This window comes from Impatiens glandulifera, chromosome 1, assembly GCF_907164915.1.
Source record: "Impatiens glandulifera chromosome 1, dImpGla2.1, whole genome shotgun sequence".
NCBI classification, from domain to species: domain Eukaryota; kingdom Viridiplantae; phylum Streptophyta; class Magnoliopsida; order Ericales; family Balsaminaceae; genus Impatiens; species Impatiens glandulifera.
Window position 1 is genome coordinate 1,107,614 of NC_061862.1, and position 17,558 is coordinate 1,125,171.

At 38.5% G+C, this 17,558-nt stretch overlaps 3 protein-coding genes across 3 annotated transcripts; 1 reads left to right on the forward strand and 2 right to left on the reverse strand.

The window, feature by feature from the left end:
• Window positions 1–10,233: 10,233 nt before the first annotated feature.
• Window positions 10,234–11,442, reverse strand: LOC124920705 (epoxide hydrolase A). Its single transcript, XM_047461260.1, has 3 exons — window positions 10,960–11,442; window positions 10,631–10,872; window positions 10,234–10,565 (listed from the first exon to the last, which is right to left on the reverse strand). The coding sequence occupies exons 1-3, from the start codon at window positions 11,440–11,442 to the stop codon at window positions 10,319–10,321; spliced, it is 972 nt and encodes a 323-aa protein (XP_047317216.1). The 3' UTR covers window positions 10,234–10,318.
• Window positions 11,443–11,590: 148 nt separating this feature from the next.
• LOC124920704 (protein RTE1-HOMOLOG-like) lies at window positions 11,591–13,073 on the reverse strand. Its single transcript, XM_047461259.1, has 3 exons — window positions 12,991–13,073; window positions 12,242–12,533; window positions 11,591–12,168 (listed from the first exon to the last, which is right to left on the reverse strand). Exons 1-3 carry the CDS (start codon window positions 13,038–13,040, stop codon window positions 11,749–11,751), a joined length of 762 nt encoding a protein of 253 aa, XP_047317215.1. The 5' UTR covers window positions 13,041–13,073; the 3' UTR covers window positions 11,591–11,748.
• Window positions 13,074–15,559: 2,486 nt separating this feature from the next.
• Window positions 15,560–17,514, forward strand: LOC124922338 (purple acid phosphatase 5-like). Its single transcript, XM_047463072.1, has 8 exons — window positions 15,560–15,721; window positions 15,790–15,999; window positions 16,079–16,193; window positions 16,266–16,495; window positions 16,576–16,714; window positions 16,792–17,012; window positions 17,075–17,196; window positions 17,285–17,514. The coding sequence occupies exons 1-8, from the start codon at window positions 15,560–15,562 to the stop codon at window positions 17,469–17,471; spliced, it is 1,386 nt and encodes a 461-aa protein (XP_047319028.1). The 3' UTR covers window positions 17,472–17,514.
• The last annotated feature ends 44 nt before the right edge of the window (window positions 17,515–17,558 follow it).

A 17,558-nucleotide genomic window follows, 5' to 3' on the forward strand; every position in this document is an offset into this window, starting at 1 on the left:
TGCAAACATGCCTATTTCATGCAATACTTTTTATCCTGCAGTTAATAGATATCATCACATGTAATACCTGGATAATAGGATACTCTCCCAACTAGTATTTAAGTGAAGCAAACATTAACCAAAACACTCACAAGACAAAAGCTCATTCTCACACTAAGACAAAATGTCTCAGTTTCCTAACATCTTTCAAGTCGACTTCCAATCTGCCTTGAGCACCGAACACTATGATGTGTACAAAGTGATCAAATCCCTTGAAGACACTGGTCTTCGGTACTTCCTAGATGACAAGCAGACTATCTACTCTGAATCAGTTTATAATGTCAGGGTTTTCAGAGGAACTCCTCACTTTGATACTCATATCCAGTCAAAGGTGGGCGGTGTATTATTCGACTTCACGGAGAATGACTTTGGGAGGTGCTTTGGGCTGCCAAAGCAAGGCTTAACAAATCTCAACGTTCCGGCCGACTTAAAGGCCGAGATCTCCCTAACCTTTGCCAGGTCTAATCAACCTGTCGATGACCATGGCACAAAGTCACTATTGAGGGCTGAATATCAGCTCCTCAATGACGTGATAGGTCGAAGCATCTTAGGAAGAGATGTGACGAATACCTACTGTACCGCATTCTTCAACATGATGGCTGCCATCACCACCGGGACACCGGTTAATTGGTCAAGAGTATTGTTCGACGTTCTAATCTGGATGATTAACGTTCGAATAGTCGGCCTCGTTCCCCAACTGAGCTGTCTGCTCCTTGAGCTTGGCGTACCGACCTGTCCGGGCGAAGGTCTGAATCAAGCTCAAGTGTTAACCAAGGAAGTAACCGACTCCTTCTATGAGCGGTTTGAGAAGGATTGGAGGAGGAGGAACCGTCGCAACAACCCCAACGGTGCGGTCACCTCAAGCGGTTATTAGGTCACTCCTTCCTACACCCGGTCATTTTGCTGCACGCACCGGGTGTATCTTTGTTCGACATCTTTATGATCATTTCAGCTTTATTTATGTTCTTTTCGGTTTAACCTAAGTCATTTTCGGTTTCTACCGGTTACTACTCAGTTTGTTGTTGCATGGACCATTAATGGAAACTAATATTTAATTAATGAGGTAACCCCCAACCACCTGAATAATTACTATCCAACCAACTTGGTTACTTTTCAACCAAATCCAACCTCGAGCTCCGCAATAAATTAAAAGTAACTCCTTCCCAATGCGTTTTGGAAACATAAATATTCTCTTTCTTAATAAGACAAAACTGACATTCAATGCTAATATTTTCCCTCCAAAACCGGATCTATATAAAGGGCCACCCTATAATCAATTCAACACATCCTAAAACACAAAACTCTCTTGAAATCTCTTGACCTCTATCTTTCTCTCTCAGCAAAGCCGTAATCATGCCGAGCCGAACCTTAGGAAACTTCTTGAGCGTCGACTTCGAATCTTGTATGGAACATTGGGACGTAGAAAAAAAAGAGATCATGTTTGAATCTCTCATTGACAACGGACTTCGAACCTTTCTCGAAGAATCCGGTCCCATACTGATTGATGATGTTAAGACCTTCTTTAGAAGCGCTTGCATCAGAGGCAACTACATCGTCTCCACGGTGAGAGACCACACTTTCTGGCTTGATGAAGCCGAATTTGCCTCCATATTCAACTTGCCCACAGAAGGGTTTTCTGACTTCCCAACCCAGGTGGGAAGTACTGCAGCCGACCATGCACTGTTCTTCTCTGGAACCGATGTTCCGGTAGAAAACTATGGGGTAAAAACCCGCCTCGCTCATCACATCCAACTCCTTCTTGAGATTGTAACCCGGTCTATCATTTGTCAATCTCCAAATCAGCGGTACTCTAAGAACACATACAACATCATGACCCATATTGTTAGCAACACGGCCATAAATTGGTCAACCGTCATCTTTCAGAACCTGAAAAACATGGTGTTAACCAAGAAAGGTCTCGGTTATGTACCTAACATCAGTAAGCTTATTCTCAAGTACCGGCCAGAATTTGGACCGGGCACACCGGCATCTCCCTCGAACATCCTTGACATGGATGCGGTGGAAGAAAGGTTTTCTAAAGTAGTTATTACATAAGTTGTATATTTCCATCTTATGTGTGTCTGTTTTCACACCGATCTATCTTTCCGGTTTCTATTCTGTAATGTTTCTTCAATACAATTCTATTTCAGTCTAAATAACCGAGTCATCTTAATATTTTGAATATCTATCTAAGTAACTGGTTAACATTGTCAAATAACCGCGCTCCTATCCGGTCTCAAAGAAAACCGCTTAAACTCAAAAGATTGCAAATAGTCTGCTTGTTCAAAATAACCGGTTAACTTTCGATAACCAAACTCTCCGGTTAAATTAAGAAAACCGCAGCATCAAACGGTTTCAAAGGAGAGATTACGTCATTAAAGTCGAAATCAATAATTTTGGAGGGAAATTTCCCGCCCAAAACTCTCGCTCAAACTTCCCACCTCCTGGCTTACCGCCCATTGAATTGTCGCCTTTTCGATTGCCGCCATTTCGGTTACTGCCTTTGGCTTCCCGCCCACGGTTTGCCGCCTATTCGGCTTGGAGGGAAAACTCCCGCCAAATGTTGATGGGACGGTTGGGTTTCCAAACCACACCTATAAAAGGGGCTCTTGGCCATTTCATTCCACTCTCACGCGAAACAGCTTTCTCTCTCTAAGCTCTCAAATTCTCTCAGCGGTTATTTACTCTCGTGTTTTTCAAACTCTCTCAATCATCTAAGATGGGGCGCAATTCGGCTTTGTTCAAACACATGACTCAGGTGGATTTCGAGGAAATCCGACAAAAGGGCACGCCTGCAGCAAAGGAAGTTATTAACCGGGTAACCGAAGCCGGACTTGAGTATTTTCTCGGTGGTCCCCATGTTCTATATAGAGAAGCGGTTGAAGAATTCTTCAACACCGCAACTCTATCTGGCGACAAGATCACCGCGACTGTCAGCGGTACTGAATTCGAGTTAACCGAAGAATCGGTTGCGGAGAGCCTACGCCTTCCAACAGACGGCCAAGATGCCGTGTTGGATCTTGAACTAACAACGTTCGAGGCAGCCTTCCAGATTCTCTCAGCAACCAAGGAACCGGTGAAAGTATCCTGTAAGAAAGCGACACTTCGACCGGAGTACATACCGCTTTGTGACATCTTCACAAAGTCGGTTCAGGCGAGAGGTGGAAATTACAACAGCCTCACCATGGCCAAGATCGAGATGCTAGTCGGCTTGATACAAGGTACGAAAGTCAACTGGGCGAAGGAAATATTCCACAACTTGAAAGACATGGTGAATCCGGACTCCGTACGGTCATGGGGATACGTCATCCCTCTTGGAAAAATCTTGCTCCATCATAACATCAACACCGGTCCTGGTGTCACTATCCCATCAGGAAGGTTAATAAGATCCAAACATTTCCTAGAGAGGAAGCAGCCGGCCCCCGGTTCCACAGGTGGCCGAAAGAAGAAATCCGCCAAGAAATCGGCCCCGGCAAAAGAAAAGACCGGAAGCAAGGGCAAGGAGAAATAGTATTCTCGGAACCGCCATCACAAATAAGGGATGAGGAAGAGTCGGCCTCCACGTCTGAACGAACCGATTCTGAGAAAACCGATGAAAAGGTCCGAATGATGAAGAACATTCGGGTACAAGTCCTGATAATACCGGTGCGGGCGCAAATATTGAGAACGCCGAGGCCGGTGCAGACAACAGTGAGGAGGAGGAGGCTTCCCCTGATAACGACCAGATGAAGGCCGATATTATAGCGCGCCTAATCCTGGAGGACATTGACCTGCGAGTTCAAGCGGTTGGCGAATTATACTGGGAATGGCACGAGTACCGATTCAACAAACTTTATAAACACATGTTACCAGGCCTAACCGACGAACAATGCTTCAGAAGGATGAAGGAGATAGAGGAAATAGTCATGACCCTCACAAACGCCGAAACTCTTCACGAAGTCTTGGACAGATGCACCATCGTGAGACCGCGAGCTCGGCTACAAAAGCTAACCGGATGTATCCGGAAGCTTAAGGAAAGGTACGTTGAGGGAACACCGGAGGCTAACTTACAGCTCTTGGTGTTAGAAAAGCTTGAGACAGTGAAAGGAGAATTCGCTGAAGAAATTGATCGATTTGAGTCGGTGGTCAGACACCGAGAAAAACAGCACTCTCTAGCTCCTGAGACCGATGACGGTCAAAATCATGGTGCAACACCTCCTCGGGCGGATCCGGTGATAAACGAAACCGATGAAAGGACGGAGACTCCTCTCACCGCGCAACTTCAAACTGAACAACCTGGGGTTTCAGAACCGGGCGTCACAGAAGAAAGGGTCAAGATCCTTATTCAAGAGTTTGCAGACTCAACGGTTCACCCATTAGAGGAGAAAATGAAGAAAACCGTACGCCTGGCACTCCGGTTCGCCGAAAAGACAAGGTATGATCTCGTAAAGGCACAGGACCACATCACAGCCATCGAAGCTGACTACCGGGACGAAGCGGTTTTGCGCAACAATCATCTTCAACAAACCAAGGCCTTGGAAGATAAGACCTCCGGAATAGCAGATGACTTGGATCGGATTGAAAGGGAAACCGATCAAGGATTCACAGAGGTAGAAGAGGACCTAGGTTGGAGGGTCACCGATTTGGAACACAAGAATGCGAGTCTTGAAGACCGCAACGACAAGCTCGAAGCCGACCTCAATGCGCTGACCGCACAAGTAGCTGAATTAATCAAGGCCAAGGTGAATGCTGATACAGCGGTTGAGGAGGCAAATGCCCGAGCGGCTAAGGAAGTCCAGGATGCGCTGGACGAAGAAGCAAGAATAGCAAAGCAGCCACCGCGACTATCTGAGGAAGAAATAGCCGAGCGCGAACGAAGGATACTGGCTAAGTATCCGGGACTTGCAAAGTCCGTAGCCGCTCAAGCTGCGGAGGATGCAGAGCGGATAAATGCACAAAAACAAGGGCTCGAAGAATTTGCAACCGCTCACAAGAAGAAGAAAACGGCGGCCCCTTCCTCTTCGGTTCCGGCAAAACGGAAAAGGAAAACATCAAAGAAGGCTCAAGTAGTCGGGCTGCTGGAAAGAATCACTGACACAGTTATTGAAAGTCAACCGGACTCGGCTACTCACACCGAAGATGAAGATGAAGAACATCTGGCGGGGCGTTCTACAAGACAACGAGTCTCCGATACGGCCAGTCAAACGCAACCGGTTAAGAGAAAACGGACCAAGGACATGATGGCAGGCTTCAATTTCTCCGACTCAGAATAGGGGCCCCCTTTTCTTAAACTATGTTTATTTCAATGTCTATTTTCGGTTATTTCTCTCTATATATAAAGCTATTTTTGAAATCGGCCTATATTTACTTTCTCTACATGGTTTTGATAATTTTAAATAAAATAATCAAAAAAGGAGAAATTGTTAAGATAAAAGATAATAATTTTCCAAAATTTTTCTCAAAATTTTTTCGAAAATTTTTCGAAAAAAATTCTCCCAAGTTAGTTTCAAAAATCCTGTCAAATAAAGAACCGGCCTACGTTTGCAAACTTACAGAGTTTTGATAATTTTAAATAAAATAATCAAAAAGGGAGAAATTGTTAGATAGAATTAGACCGGTTCACAGAACTTAGCATAAATAAACCTTCCATGCAGGAACAAGGAACCGGACCGGTCAAACAAATGAACCGGCTAAGAAGATTAACCGGTCAAGCTATTAAACCGACCAGGAACATTTGGAACATCACCGCACAAAGAAAGGATCGGCCAGAACTAAAAACCGGAAACACCAGACAGCCGATCAGCCACAAGGTAAAGGAATAACCGGAAGCTGTCCGGTTAAACCAATCACACTGGAAGCCATTCGGTTAAGTCAAATGACCGACCAGTATAAGAAGACAATTCGGGTATCTGTTGAAGATGATACCAAAGGAACAGACTGAACACTTCCATATCCATACAAGTCTGAGGAAAGTCTGCAGGCTGCAGAAGACAGTCCTACAGGATCTTTCCACTTCGGGATAAGTCAGAAAGGAGATCTTCCAAGTACAGACAACTATCTAACCAATAGTTACCACATTGAGTAAAAGACAAACCTAGCAGGTTTGTCTTACACACCGGAAGAACAGACTGCAAAGTCTGCAGAGTTGACCGCCAGGTCTGAAAAGATGACCGCAGGGTCTGTATCACTGAACCTCTGCTCAGCCAATCAAATTCAAGGAAGTGAAATATGACCGTTGGGATATTTCACCTATAAAAGGAGCAGAAAAAACGGGATACAACACGAGACAAGTGAGAAAAAGTCAGACACAAGTGAACATTTAATTTGCAAGTGATAAGATTGTGTTCTATCTCTAGAGAAAGCCTAAGTGCTGAAGTTGAAGTGTGTATTTTACAATTTCGGTGTAAATTGTAAGTGTCATCGAGCAGTAAATAAGTCTCGATCGGATTGTACTTGTATTCCTTAGTGAATATCCTTCTCGCGGTTTCGAGAGGAAGGGTGACGTAGGAGTTTTATCTCCGAACATCCATAAAATTTGTCTTGTCATTTACTTTCTGCCGGTTCCATTCTCTAACCGACCTGTACTAACTTACCTACACCGCTCTAACCTACTTAACTCTATCCAAACCGAATCACCATGTTACAAAAACCGACCCATCAATCTTCAAACCTTCATCATCCGAAACCGGTTCTGCCTATCATACAAGTGTGCTGCTTCAACCTGAAACAAACCTCTTCCGCGCTTGAACCTAGTTCAAGGGTTTGTGACAGTTTGTGTAGTATTGAAACCCCGGTGTTAATCTCTAACAGGATTAATCACCACCCTTTGAGTGAGACGCGCTGACCGGCCCAACTCCGGTCCTCCAGCGACGACCTAGATCCTAACACATTTGTAACGGTTTTGTTCCACAACCGTTATAGATATGCAACAATAAGAACGTTATAAGTGAAGGCATATCTGTAACGGTTAATGAATACCCGTTACAGACACTCTATTAGTAACGGTATATTGAAAAACCATTACTGATATGCAATAATAAGAACGTTAAATTAAGTAATATTTGTAACGTTTAATTGGCCGTTACTGATGTAGTAATATTAGTAACGGTTTTCTATAGCCGTTACTGATAAAATATATTAGTAAGGGCGTTTGAGCGCCGTTACTAGAAGGCGTTACAGAAGATATATTTTCTACTAGTGTAAACTTTGCTATCAAAAATAACAATTTGTTTTCCTAAATCTTGAGCATCACAAAAGATCACAAATACTCAAATAGTTTAGAAGAGATCACATTTCTTATCATTTCGAGATTGAAGATTGAAACTTGAAATGCGACCGAATGAGTTAACTGAATTTGATGTAGAACCGAGCACGATTTATAATTTAATGGATTGGTAGAGCAAACCCAATTCCGATTTTTATTCAAATAAGTCACGTCACTACGGTTCTCAGGAACGATAATCCATCAAGTGCTCCTCAAGAATAGCAGATGAAATTTTTTGCAGGTGAAGTTCCTCGTGAATAGAGAGGAATTGTGTTTTAGGATGAAGGAGTATGCATTGGTCACATGTCCCAAATTGTTTAAAAATAGTTTTCACCGTAGAGAACCTTCCAAATTTAAGACATGTGACCAAGGCATACTTCTTCATCCCGAAACACAGCTACTCTCCATTCACGAGGAACTTCACATGCATAGAATTTAAGCTACTATTCATTAGGAGCATTCGATGGATTATCGTCCTGAGAACCGCATTAACGTGACTCCTTTGAATAAAATCGGAATTGAGTTTGCTCTACCCTTTCCATTAGATCCATTACAACAAACTTGGTGGTAATGTTTGACAGATTGATTTTTCATTAAACCTTAGCAACAAACTCAGGAATTATGTTTGACGCCGTCTTCAAAAAAATGAACAACAATTAATAAAAAAACAAACAACATTGGAGTAAACATAACAACTCAAGTAAGTAAAATCAGATAATACGCAAAAATTGAATAAACCATAACAAACAATTCAAATCAAGTTTCAATACGTGGATATTATAAACATGCATGCAGAATAAGAACATTACAAAATGCTATGTAGATGTAATACGCAAATATTGATGGAGTATCGGATATATATAAACAAAATCATATACACACATAAACCCTAAAAGCTAAGGATTATTCATCAATATACACATAAACGGCCAGAATAATAAAAATATTACACATAAACCCTAAACTCACCTAAATATATGAACGAAAAGACATACGAACGATGATGAGAGTTGATCGATGATGATGTTGAACTGAGTTGGAGAGTAGAGTCGTGAATGAAAAGGCTCTTTTTAAAATGAGAGCAAATTAAGTTTATATATATGAAATATGCGTTTTACTACATCCGCGTTTCATGTAAAACGCGTGAGTTATTATACGGATATTACATGAAACGCAGATATTGTAAAACGCGTATAATGAAAATACGCATTTTATAATATCCGTGTTTAATGTAATACGCGTATAATAACTCATGCGTTTTACATGAAATGCGGATGTGGTAATATGCGTTAGTGAGTAGTAAGTGGGCGCGAGAAAGGCAAGACGGACATTTCTCATAACAAAAATCACATTTTTGCAAGGTTTATGAAGCGTGTGTCATTTTTCGAATTAGACCTAATATTATGGTCATTTCGTCAAATTTCCCTTTATAATTCTTCTTCCTTTAATCTTTTGTTTGAGAAATTTGCTTAATTCAAATCGATACCATCGGAAATACTAATTTGGTGGTTTCGAATTGGAGTTTTATTGTATTTGGATTATGAACAAACATTTGGTTTCGAATTGAATTTGTAGGATTATTTAAATGATCTATTCAATTTATATTTTTAACATTTTTTTACTTGACTATCATTTTTATTTATTTATTTAACTATAAAAAAAAGGTGAATTATGATAAGGGTGCGATTAGTCATGCAATTCCCGTGGCAGGTTGAAAATTAAATTTTATTTATTTTCAAGTATCGGAGGTGCTACATGATGCTTCGTATTCTTATTAAACCTCGTAGCTTAAAATTTTATCAAAATTTTATTTATTTTCAAATATCGGAGTGCGTAATGACGTTTCGTTCCTATTAAACCTCGTAACCCAAAAAAAAGGAATTCCCAAAACCATCGTTTGCCATCATTCGTCTATCGTTCAGAAACCCGCATTTTTAGTCTGCTTTGTTCATTCGCTTATCGTCGTCATCATTTGATATCCTTCGCTTATCATCCAGAAACCCTAAACTGTAACATTTTAAGTCGCATGCTCTGTTCTACGTTTCTGTTTTACATCGAGTTTAGTTAAAACTCTTCTAGTCGCATTTCAAGTTCTATACTTTAATTTTAATTCAATCTCAAAATAGTAAAAAAATGTCTATTTTTCAAAACTACTTTAATACAGTTTGTGACCTTATTTGATGTTTAGGATTCAGAAAAATAAATTATTGTTTTGATGTCTCAAAAAATAACGAAATTTATCAAGCATTACAATATGATAAATTAAAGTGTATAAACTTTGCTATCAAAAATAACAATTTGTTTTCCTAAATCTTGAACATCACAAAAGATCACAAATACTCAAATAGTTTAGAAGAGATCACATTTCTTATCATTTCGAGATTGAAGATTGAAACTTGAAATACGACCGAAAGAGTTAACTGAATTTGATGTAGAACCGAGCACGATTGAAAATGCTACACTTTCTGGACGATAAGTGGATGAACAGAACAGGCGATTGGAAATGCGGGTTTCTGAATGATAGACGAACGATGGCGACATTAAACGAACGACAATAGCTAGGGGTATTGAATCTCTAGACGCACACGATAGTTTTTGAGATTCTCTTTCATGAGGCTGATATTTCGAAATGAATAAAAAAAGAAATTGCATGTAGTCTCAGTCTAGAAGTTCCCCTTTCATTATTTAAAAAAAATATTATTACAAGTTCTTAAATTTAACAATTAATTCTTTATAAAAACTATACAAAAAAAATAGATAAACATTAATTAAAAAAAACATATTAAAGATGGGATAAAAAATATTAAATTAAATTATCTAAACTATAATCAAAATTTAATTTCTATTAACCAATATAATATAGATATAATTCTTATTTAGTAAGAAAATAATAAATATAATTTAAAGTTAATATGAATCGGGTTGTTCTCGATGAGAAAGCATTAATTAACTAAGCACGAATAGTTTGATAAGAAGATTGGAATTTATAATTCAATGTTGTATTTATTACATTGTTTTTGGAAGAGAATGACATCTTTATTGAAACTTTTTAATGAAGGAGAGAATCTCCATGGTGACTTGTTGAGGTTTTTCTTGGTGGATATAATGATGACCATCTTCAACAATCACAACCTCTACATTAGGAACAATCTTCTTGAACATGTTACCACTTACATACTCTTTAATTCCCCCCACTTCAAATCCAATATCATATTCACCGATTATGAACTTGGCAGGAACCGTTATCTTCGATTCCTGCCATGGGGAAAGCAGCTCCCAATTGCTGCAAATTATCATTTTGATTGTTAATTTTCTGAAAATCAATTGAATCGAAAAGACATTACTTACATATCAATGGCCCTATAGTAATTGAGGCCTCCAGTGAAACCGGACTCCTGAAACTTATCAGCAAAGACCTGGAGTTCATCTTCGGATATCCATGGAGGTAAATATGAAGGTGTCTCTAGATAATCAATGATCTCCATTCCCGGTGGAGCTATCAGCATATTGGTCTTGTTTATTAGTAGGAATTTCTTCATTACTGTCAAATAATCGTATCTGGCAAAAGCTTGTTCTGCCCTTCCAGACTTCTGTTTCATTCAATTTCAAATCACCCAGATAACCAAACCCAAATCATTCATATATATGTTAGTCAAAACTATAAACCCTTATTATACCTGAAACTGAGCAATGTAAAAGTCATCTCCGAACATTTGTTTGTAGGATTGAAGAGTTGAAATGGATGGTGATCTGCGTGCAAATGGAGCAGAGAGACAAACAACACCCTTCACTCTGTCAGGTCTGAACAAGCTGAGATACCAAGCGGCAATTGCTCCCCAGTCACTTCCGACGACAAACACTTGTTCTTGCCCGAAATGGTCAAGAAGGCCAATAAGATCGCCGACTATGTGATGAACTGTATAGGAAGAAGGGCTGATAGGAGAGTCTGAATCTCCAAACCCTCTTAAATCTGGTGCAACAACATGATACCCGTGTTTAGCCAAGACTGGTATTTGATGCCTCCATGCGAACCAGAATTCCGGGAAGCCGTGCAGGAGAAGAACCATGGGACCTGTACCCTGTTCAGCTATATTCATCCATATGCCATTTGATTTGATTCGATGTTCGTTCACCTCACTCATCATCATCATCATCATCATCCACCCTTTCTCTCAAAGCCTCTTTGTGTGATATAGATTTGAGCTTTTCAAAGTTTATTAATGGAGCAGATTTGTACAAGAGTCAAATAACAACAGCTATTATATGACTGGTCTTTGTGGGTGGGGGAGGAAAAGTCAAATAAGGAAATAGAATATAATAAAAGACCCTTAATTTGTCTGTGGAAAATGTTAACAAATTGTATATGTACAATCACAAAAATTAGAAAATGAAGGAATACTAATAGTAATAGTAATAATAATAATACCCATATTACACAAAGATTAATAATAGAGAAAAGATAGTCTCTAGATCTGAATGAGATCTGTGAAGCAACAAGTACCTAGAAGAAACCAACCAGCAAGGATGAAGACAAATGCAGCAAAGAGAGTGAAGAAACTCCATCCTCCAAAGGTGATTCCAACAATAAACAGTACAAAAAATGGTAATAAAGATCCAATCATAGACCAAGTATTGACCCACTGACCTTTCAACAAAACCAATGCTGCAACATTCACAATGTTCCATCCACCACCTTGAAACCCTAGCCTATTCAAATTGTTGGCAACAAAGGAATGACAATTGCAGGTTAAGATATTGTATGACCTGTGTTGGTATTCCTGCGTGCTCTTCCTTAATGCACTATCCCATGTCAACAGGCTTCTTCCCGACTCCTCCTCCCCCTCCTCCATTACAGTGTCCTTATCAATCTGAGTCAAAATGGAACACTGAAAACAACAACATTAATTAATAGTGTTATACATTTGAAGCCTCTAATAACTTACTAACTTAATTACTCACCTTATCTCTACTCAATTGGACATAACGAGAGACTGCACCGAAAGCAAAGTTATCTATAGAGACAAAACTTGGTCCAGCAAAGTCCAAAATCACTCCATCTTCTCTGCATATACCAACATGGCCTATAAATGGAACGAGCCATGACAAGATCGGGAGTGGCGTCCAGACAATACAGAATGGAAACCGAGACTTCTTTGGATCAATCTGTGGAGAATGATATTGCTGTGCGCTTCCGTCGATCATCAACGTATGCTCAGAAATATTAATCTCATTAGTTTCGGTCGCCATATAGCTGCAAACACAAAGAATTAATTCGATCAGGATTCAGATAAACAACATCTACGCACGATGTATGATTCCGTCAATTGAATGCTATACAACATTATATAGCCGGATCTATCTATTAGGTTTAATATTTTGACAAGATAAACACGAATATTGACATTTCGATAACTATAGATAGCACTCCTTTAGGTTTTTCGTTTTCCTCAAACAGATATCACATGCATTGAAAATTGAAATAAGAACAAATCTCAGATTTACAACCTGCACCGAAGATTTACAACCTGATGATATTCGGATACACAGAGAACATGAATCAGAAGCTTCGAATATAATTTCAAACCATTGCACACTAAAACACTCGATTTCTTCCATGATCAGATCAATGATACCAAAATCTTGCCTATGGTTTATGTTTATACCTAGAATACGCAGAGAGAGATAGAGAGAGAGAGAAAGAGGAGTACCTTGAGGAGGAGATGGAAGACGAGATCTGTGGTTGATGAGCCGCGGGCATCCAGATCTGGCGCCAGTAGTTGACACATACATATATATATATATATACACCAAAGGTTCATATTTATCCGTCCTCTTGCGTGGAAAGTGACGTCTGACACAATAGCTCCGTTACCGTTTTCTTTTCCATAATTTAGGCCTTAACCAATTTTTAAACATGTCATTTTTTAATTAGCTAGCTATATCATTGTTTTTAACAAATTAACTAAGATAAATATAGAAATATTAAACAAATACCTTTTTCTTTCTTTCGGGTTAATTGAGATTAATCAAACGGTTTATAAGTTTTTGGTAATAGATAAATAAGGTCTAAACGAGTTAAGCTGAGTATGATATTACTCAGACTTCGATTTGTATTATATATATTTGAACTTGAATTCGATCAGATACTAAATTTATATTCGAACTCGATCGAGTACTAAAATTTATACTCGAACTCGGTTCGTTAACAATTCGAGCTATTAAAATTTATACTCGAACTCAGTTAGTTAACAATTCGAACTACTCGAACTCGAAAATTATATTTTATTAATTTAAATTATAATTTTTACTATATATTGATTTACTCATTTGTTTGGATGTGTAATATCTATCATGTGTAAGATGAATTTGCTCATTTAATTGTAAGTAAAAAAAGTGACAAGTTTGAGGGAAATGTTCATGTAATTGTAAGGTAAAAAGGTAAAAGTAGAGGTAGAATCCCTCTTCTAACCTAGCGGCAAGAAGAAATGAATATCGTCAGCCTTATTAAGAGGTTATGGGTTCAAGTCTGTCAATCGGCAAGTTCTGTACATGGTTATGTGTTTAACCCTTGTGGTCACATTTTTTATCCACTCTCTAGCATAGCGGCAATAAGAGGTGGATATCTCCAGCCTCCTTGAAAGTTCTGGGTACGAGCCCGTCAGACGATAAATTATGCGTCTGGATAAGTGTGTTTGCGAGTTATGTGTTTGAGGCCACATTTTTAGAGGTAGAGATAAAGAAAAATATTTAGGGTTTTTATTATATATATATATATATTATAAATATAAATGTTTATAAAATGAGCTACTCCAACTAATAAAGTTCGAACTACTCGAATTCGACTCGAGCTCGGTCAAACCGAGTTCAAGTCGAGCTATGGCCGAGCTACTCACAAATAACTTATTCATTTGCACCCCTAATTGTAAAGACATATGATATTGAGTTGTTTAGGGTTTTTATTATATATATATATATTATAAATATAAATGTTTATAAAACGAGCTACTTCAACTAATAAAGTTCAAACTACTCGAATTCGACTCGAGCTCGGTCAAACCGAGTTCAAGTCGAGCTATGACCGAGCTACTCACAAATAACTTGATTCGTTTGCATCCCTAATTGTAAAGACATATGTTATTGAGTTTTTAAATTTTTTTAAAAAAAAAAATACACCATTTGTAGTGTGCTTATAAATAACATACCCCTATAATTGGACTATTAAAAAAATTAATAAAAAAATTAATACAGTATTAATATAAAATAAAATATATTTTAATATTTTAATTAATAAATTATATTGATTAATAATGTTTTTTTATTGAGTTATTTAAATAACTAAAAAATAGTTTGTCTTTAATCTACTTTTATAAAAGTAAAATAAAATAAAAATAATTCTCTTTATACTTTTTAAAAGTAAATGAGTATATATAATATGAATATAGTCTAAACATTGGTGACCTTAATCTATTCACAAATAATACCGATCGTATCTTTCAAATCTCATGTACTTATCTTCTTGATTTAATATGTCAATATCAGAAAATGTCAACCATATAAAATATTTAAGTATCTCAACTAAAATGCATTATTAGTCTTTACTTTTAGCCACATTAAGAATTTATTGCTATTTATATGAGAAAACCCATCTTCCTCCTCTTTTGTATTAGTACGTGTGTAAATAGATTTTGAATCATTATTATTACTATCCAGTACTCATACCTAAAATATTTATTATAAAAAAAATTAAAATAAGGAAGTTGAATAAACAAATATTATTAAATTTGTTAATATATATAATTATTGTTCAGAATATATTATTTAATTTAAATTAGTGTGTTAAAAAGTATTTTTAAATACAATAATTTTTTTTTCCCAAACTCAAATGCAGGGGTATTATATAATTTTCATTCAATGAGAAATAAAAACACAGTATTAACATAATGATGTGTATAAAAAATCGTAAAATTGAAAACCAAATTACAATCTATTCCATTTCCAGCTACTTTTTCATGTTCCTCCAAGAAGAGCCATTGGGTTCAATCATGAGATACATCTCTACAACATTAACATATATAGTCTTTGTTTTGTGGATTCCTATTTTTGTAAATGATGTCTTCCTTGATCTCTCTATTTGTGAGGCAACCTTATCCAATAAAGAGAATATGTCAACAAACCCAATTCTAACGGAAACCATATTCCCTAGATGTCTCTCTTTCAATTACTTTCAATCTATATACATATATTAAACATCATATCTATTGTGATCCATCTCCATCAATGGCGGCCACCACCACTACTTGCCTCCTCTTCATTTTAGCCTTATTGGCCATAACGGCCCACGGAGGTCAAACTAGTACTTTTACAAGAACTTCCGAAGCTGCCGTCGACATTCCCCTTGAAAACCTCCCTCCCCCTCCCGGCTACAATGCCCCCGAACAAGTAAGTAAATCAAGCAATGAGATAATTATTCTATATATAATATGTGGTCTTATTCTTCGATGTTTTAGGTGCACATTATGCAAGGCGATCACGATGGAAGAAGCATGATCGTCTCATGGGTGACCCCGTTGCTTCGCCACCCTAACGGGGTTAAGCATTGGGAGGCGACAAACAACAGCACTCGGCTAGTATATGAGACAGTTGCCACCATCACATATTACAGATATTATAATTACACTTCTGGCTACATTCATCATGCCACCCTTAAGGATTTAAAGGTAATTGATCTAGATTCGATTCGAATCTGGCTGAGAAACTTTATAAATTTCTCGTAAATTAATGCTGCTTGTTACACAGCATGATACCAAATATCAATACAAGCTCACCGGCAGCAAACATGTTAGTCGTACCTTCTCCTTCACAACTCCCCCTACCCCGGGCCCTGATGTTCCTTACACCTTCGGCATAATAGGTGTGTGGACTCCATACTACCATGTTTTTCCTATAATATGGCATTCATTTGAATTAATCATGTGTTAATTAGGTGATTTGGGACAAACTTTTGTCTCCAATCAAACGTTAGAACACTACTTGTCCAACCCTATAAAAGGCCAAGCTGTTCTATTCGCGGGGGATCTCTCTTACGCGGATCATTACCCTTTCCACGACAATAGGAGGTGGGACTCTTTCGCCCGTCTGGCCGAGAAGAGCACAGCCTATCAGCCATGGATCATCACCGTAGGCAATCATGAAATTGACTTCCTTCCAGAATTCGTAAGTATCGATGAAGCCTTGAACATGCAATTTATAACCAACCAACCAACTAACCAACTTAATATTGTTTTCTTTCATAGGAAGAGTATACTCCGTTCAAACCATATACGCACCGTTATCGTGTTCCTTATAGAGCATCAAAGAGCACATCACCATTGTGGTATTCAATCAAACGCGCTTCTTCATACATCATTGCCCTCTCGTCTTACTCCGCCTACAGTAAGTCACTTTAAACATAAATTGTTCGAAAAGAGACGAGCTTTTGTTTGTGTCTATCCTTCTTCCTTCATTTTCAGGCAAGTACAGTCCGCAGCATAACTGGTTGGAGAATGAATTGACGAAAGTGGACAGAAACGAGACACCATGGCTGATCGTGTTACTCCACTCCCCATGGTATAACAGCAACAAGTATCATTACATGGAAGGGGAGAGCATGAGAGTGGAGTTCGAGCCGTATTTCGTGAAAAACAAAGTCGATCTCGTCCTTTCTGGCCACGTTCACTCTTACGAGCGATCTGTAAGTAATCGATTGCCACTCCTAATCTTGTTTTGCTAGCCTTGATGGAAGTGTAACTGCAGGAGAGAGTGTCGAACGTGAAATACAATGTAATCAACGGGCAGAGCACTCCGGTAAAAGATGCGTCTGCTCCGGTTTACATTACTATAGGCGATGGTGGAAACATTGAAGGTATTGCTAACAGGTGAGACACTGAGACCAGACACATTATTCTAACCATTTCCATTCCAGATCCTCCGGTGATCAGTTATGTCTAATTACCATTTTCGCAGCTTTACGGATCCGCAGCCGGAATATTCGGCATTCAGGGAGGCAAGCTTTGGGCACGCAACGTTAGAGATAAAGAACAGGACTCATGCATACTACACTTGGCATCGCAACCAGGACGCTCAAGCCGTGGCTGCTGACTCCATCTGGTTCTATAATAGGTTCTGGTATCCTCAAGAAGAGGGCAATTAGCTAGCTAGATCCATGATCATCATCATAATTTGATATGATATGCCTATGGAAATGGAAATGAAATTTGTTTAGAGCAAGTAATCTGGC

What these genes read in the sequence shown, in the direction of transcription:
- LOC124920705 (XM_047461260.1), bottom strand. Translation starts at nt 11,442, where the DNA reads ATGATGATGATGATGATGATGAGTGAGGTGAACGAACATCGAATCAAA. An exon ending in TTTACATTGCTCAGTTTCAG is followed by an intron (nt 10,873 to 10,959) that starts GTATAATAAGGG and finishes TGAATGAAACAG; the next exon opens with AAGTCTGGAAGGGCAGAACA. An exon ending in TACTATAGGGCCATTGATAT is followed by an intron (nt 10,566 to 10,630) that starts GTAAGTAATGTC and finishes GATAATTTGCAG; the next exon opens with CAATTGGGAGCTGCTTTCCC.
- LOC124922338 (XM_047463072.1), top strand. Translation starts at nt 15,560, where the DNA reads ATGGCGGCCACCACCACTACTTGCCTCCTCTTCATTTTAGCCTTATTG. An exon ending in GCTACAATGCCCCCGAACAA is followed by an intron (nt 15,722 to 15,789) that starts GTAAGTAAATCA and finishes TCGATGTTTTAG; the next exon opens with GTGCACATTATGCAAGGCGA. An exon ending in TTGACTTCCTTCCAGAATTC is followed by an intron (nt 16,496 to 16,575) that starts GTAAGTATCGAT and finishes TTTCTTTCATAG; the next exon opens with GAAGAGTATACTCCGTTCAA.
- LOC124920704 (XM_047461259.1), bottom strand. Translation starts at nt 13,040, where the DNA reads ATGCCCGCGGCTCATCAACCACAGATCTCGTCTTCCATCTCCTCCTCA. An exon ending in TCTTCCATCTCCTCCTCAAG is followed by an intron (nt 12,534 to 12,990) that starts GTACTCCTCTTT and finishes TTGTGTTTGCAG; the next exon opens with CTATATGGCGACCGAAACTA. An exon ending in TCCAATTGAGTAGAGATAAG is followed by an intron (nt 12,169 to 12,241) that starts GTGAGTAATTAA and finishes TGTTGTTTTCAG; the next exon opens with TGTTCCATTTTGACTCAGAT.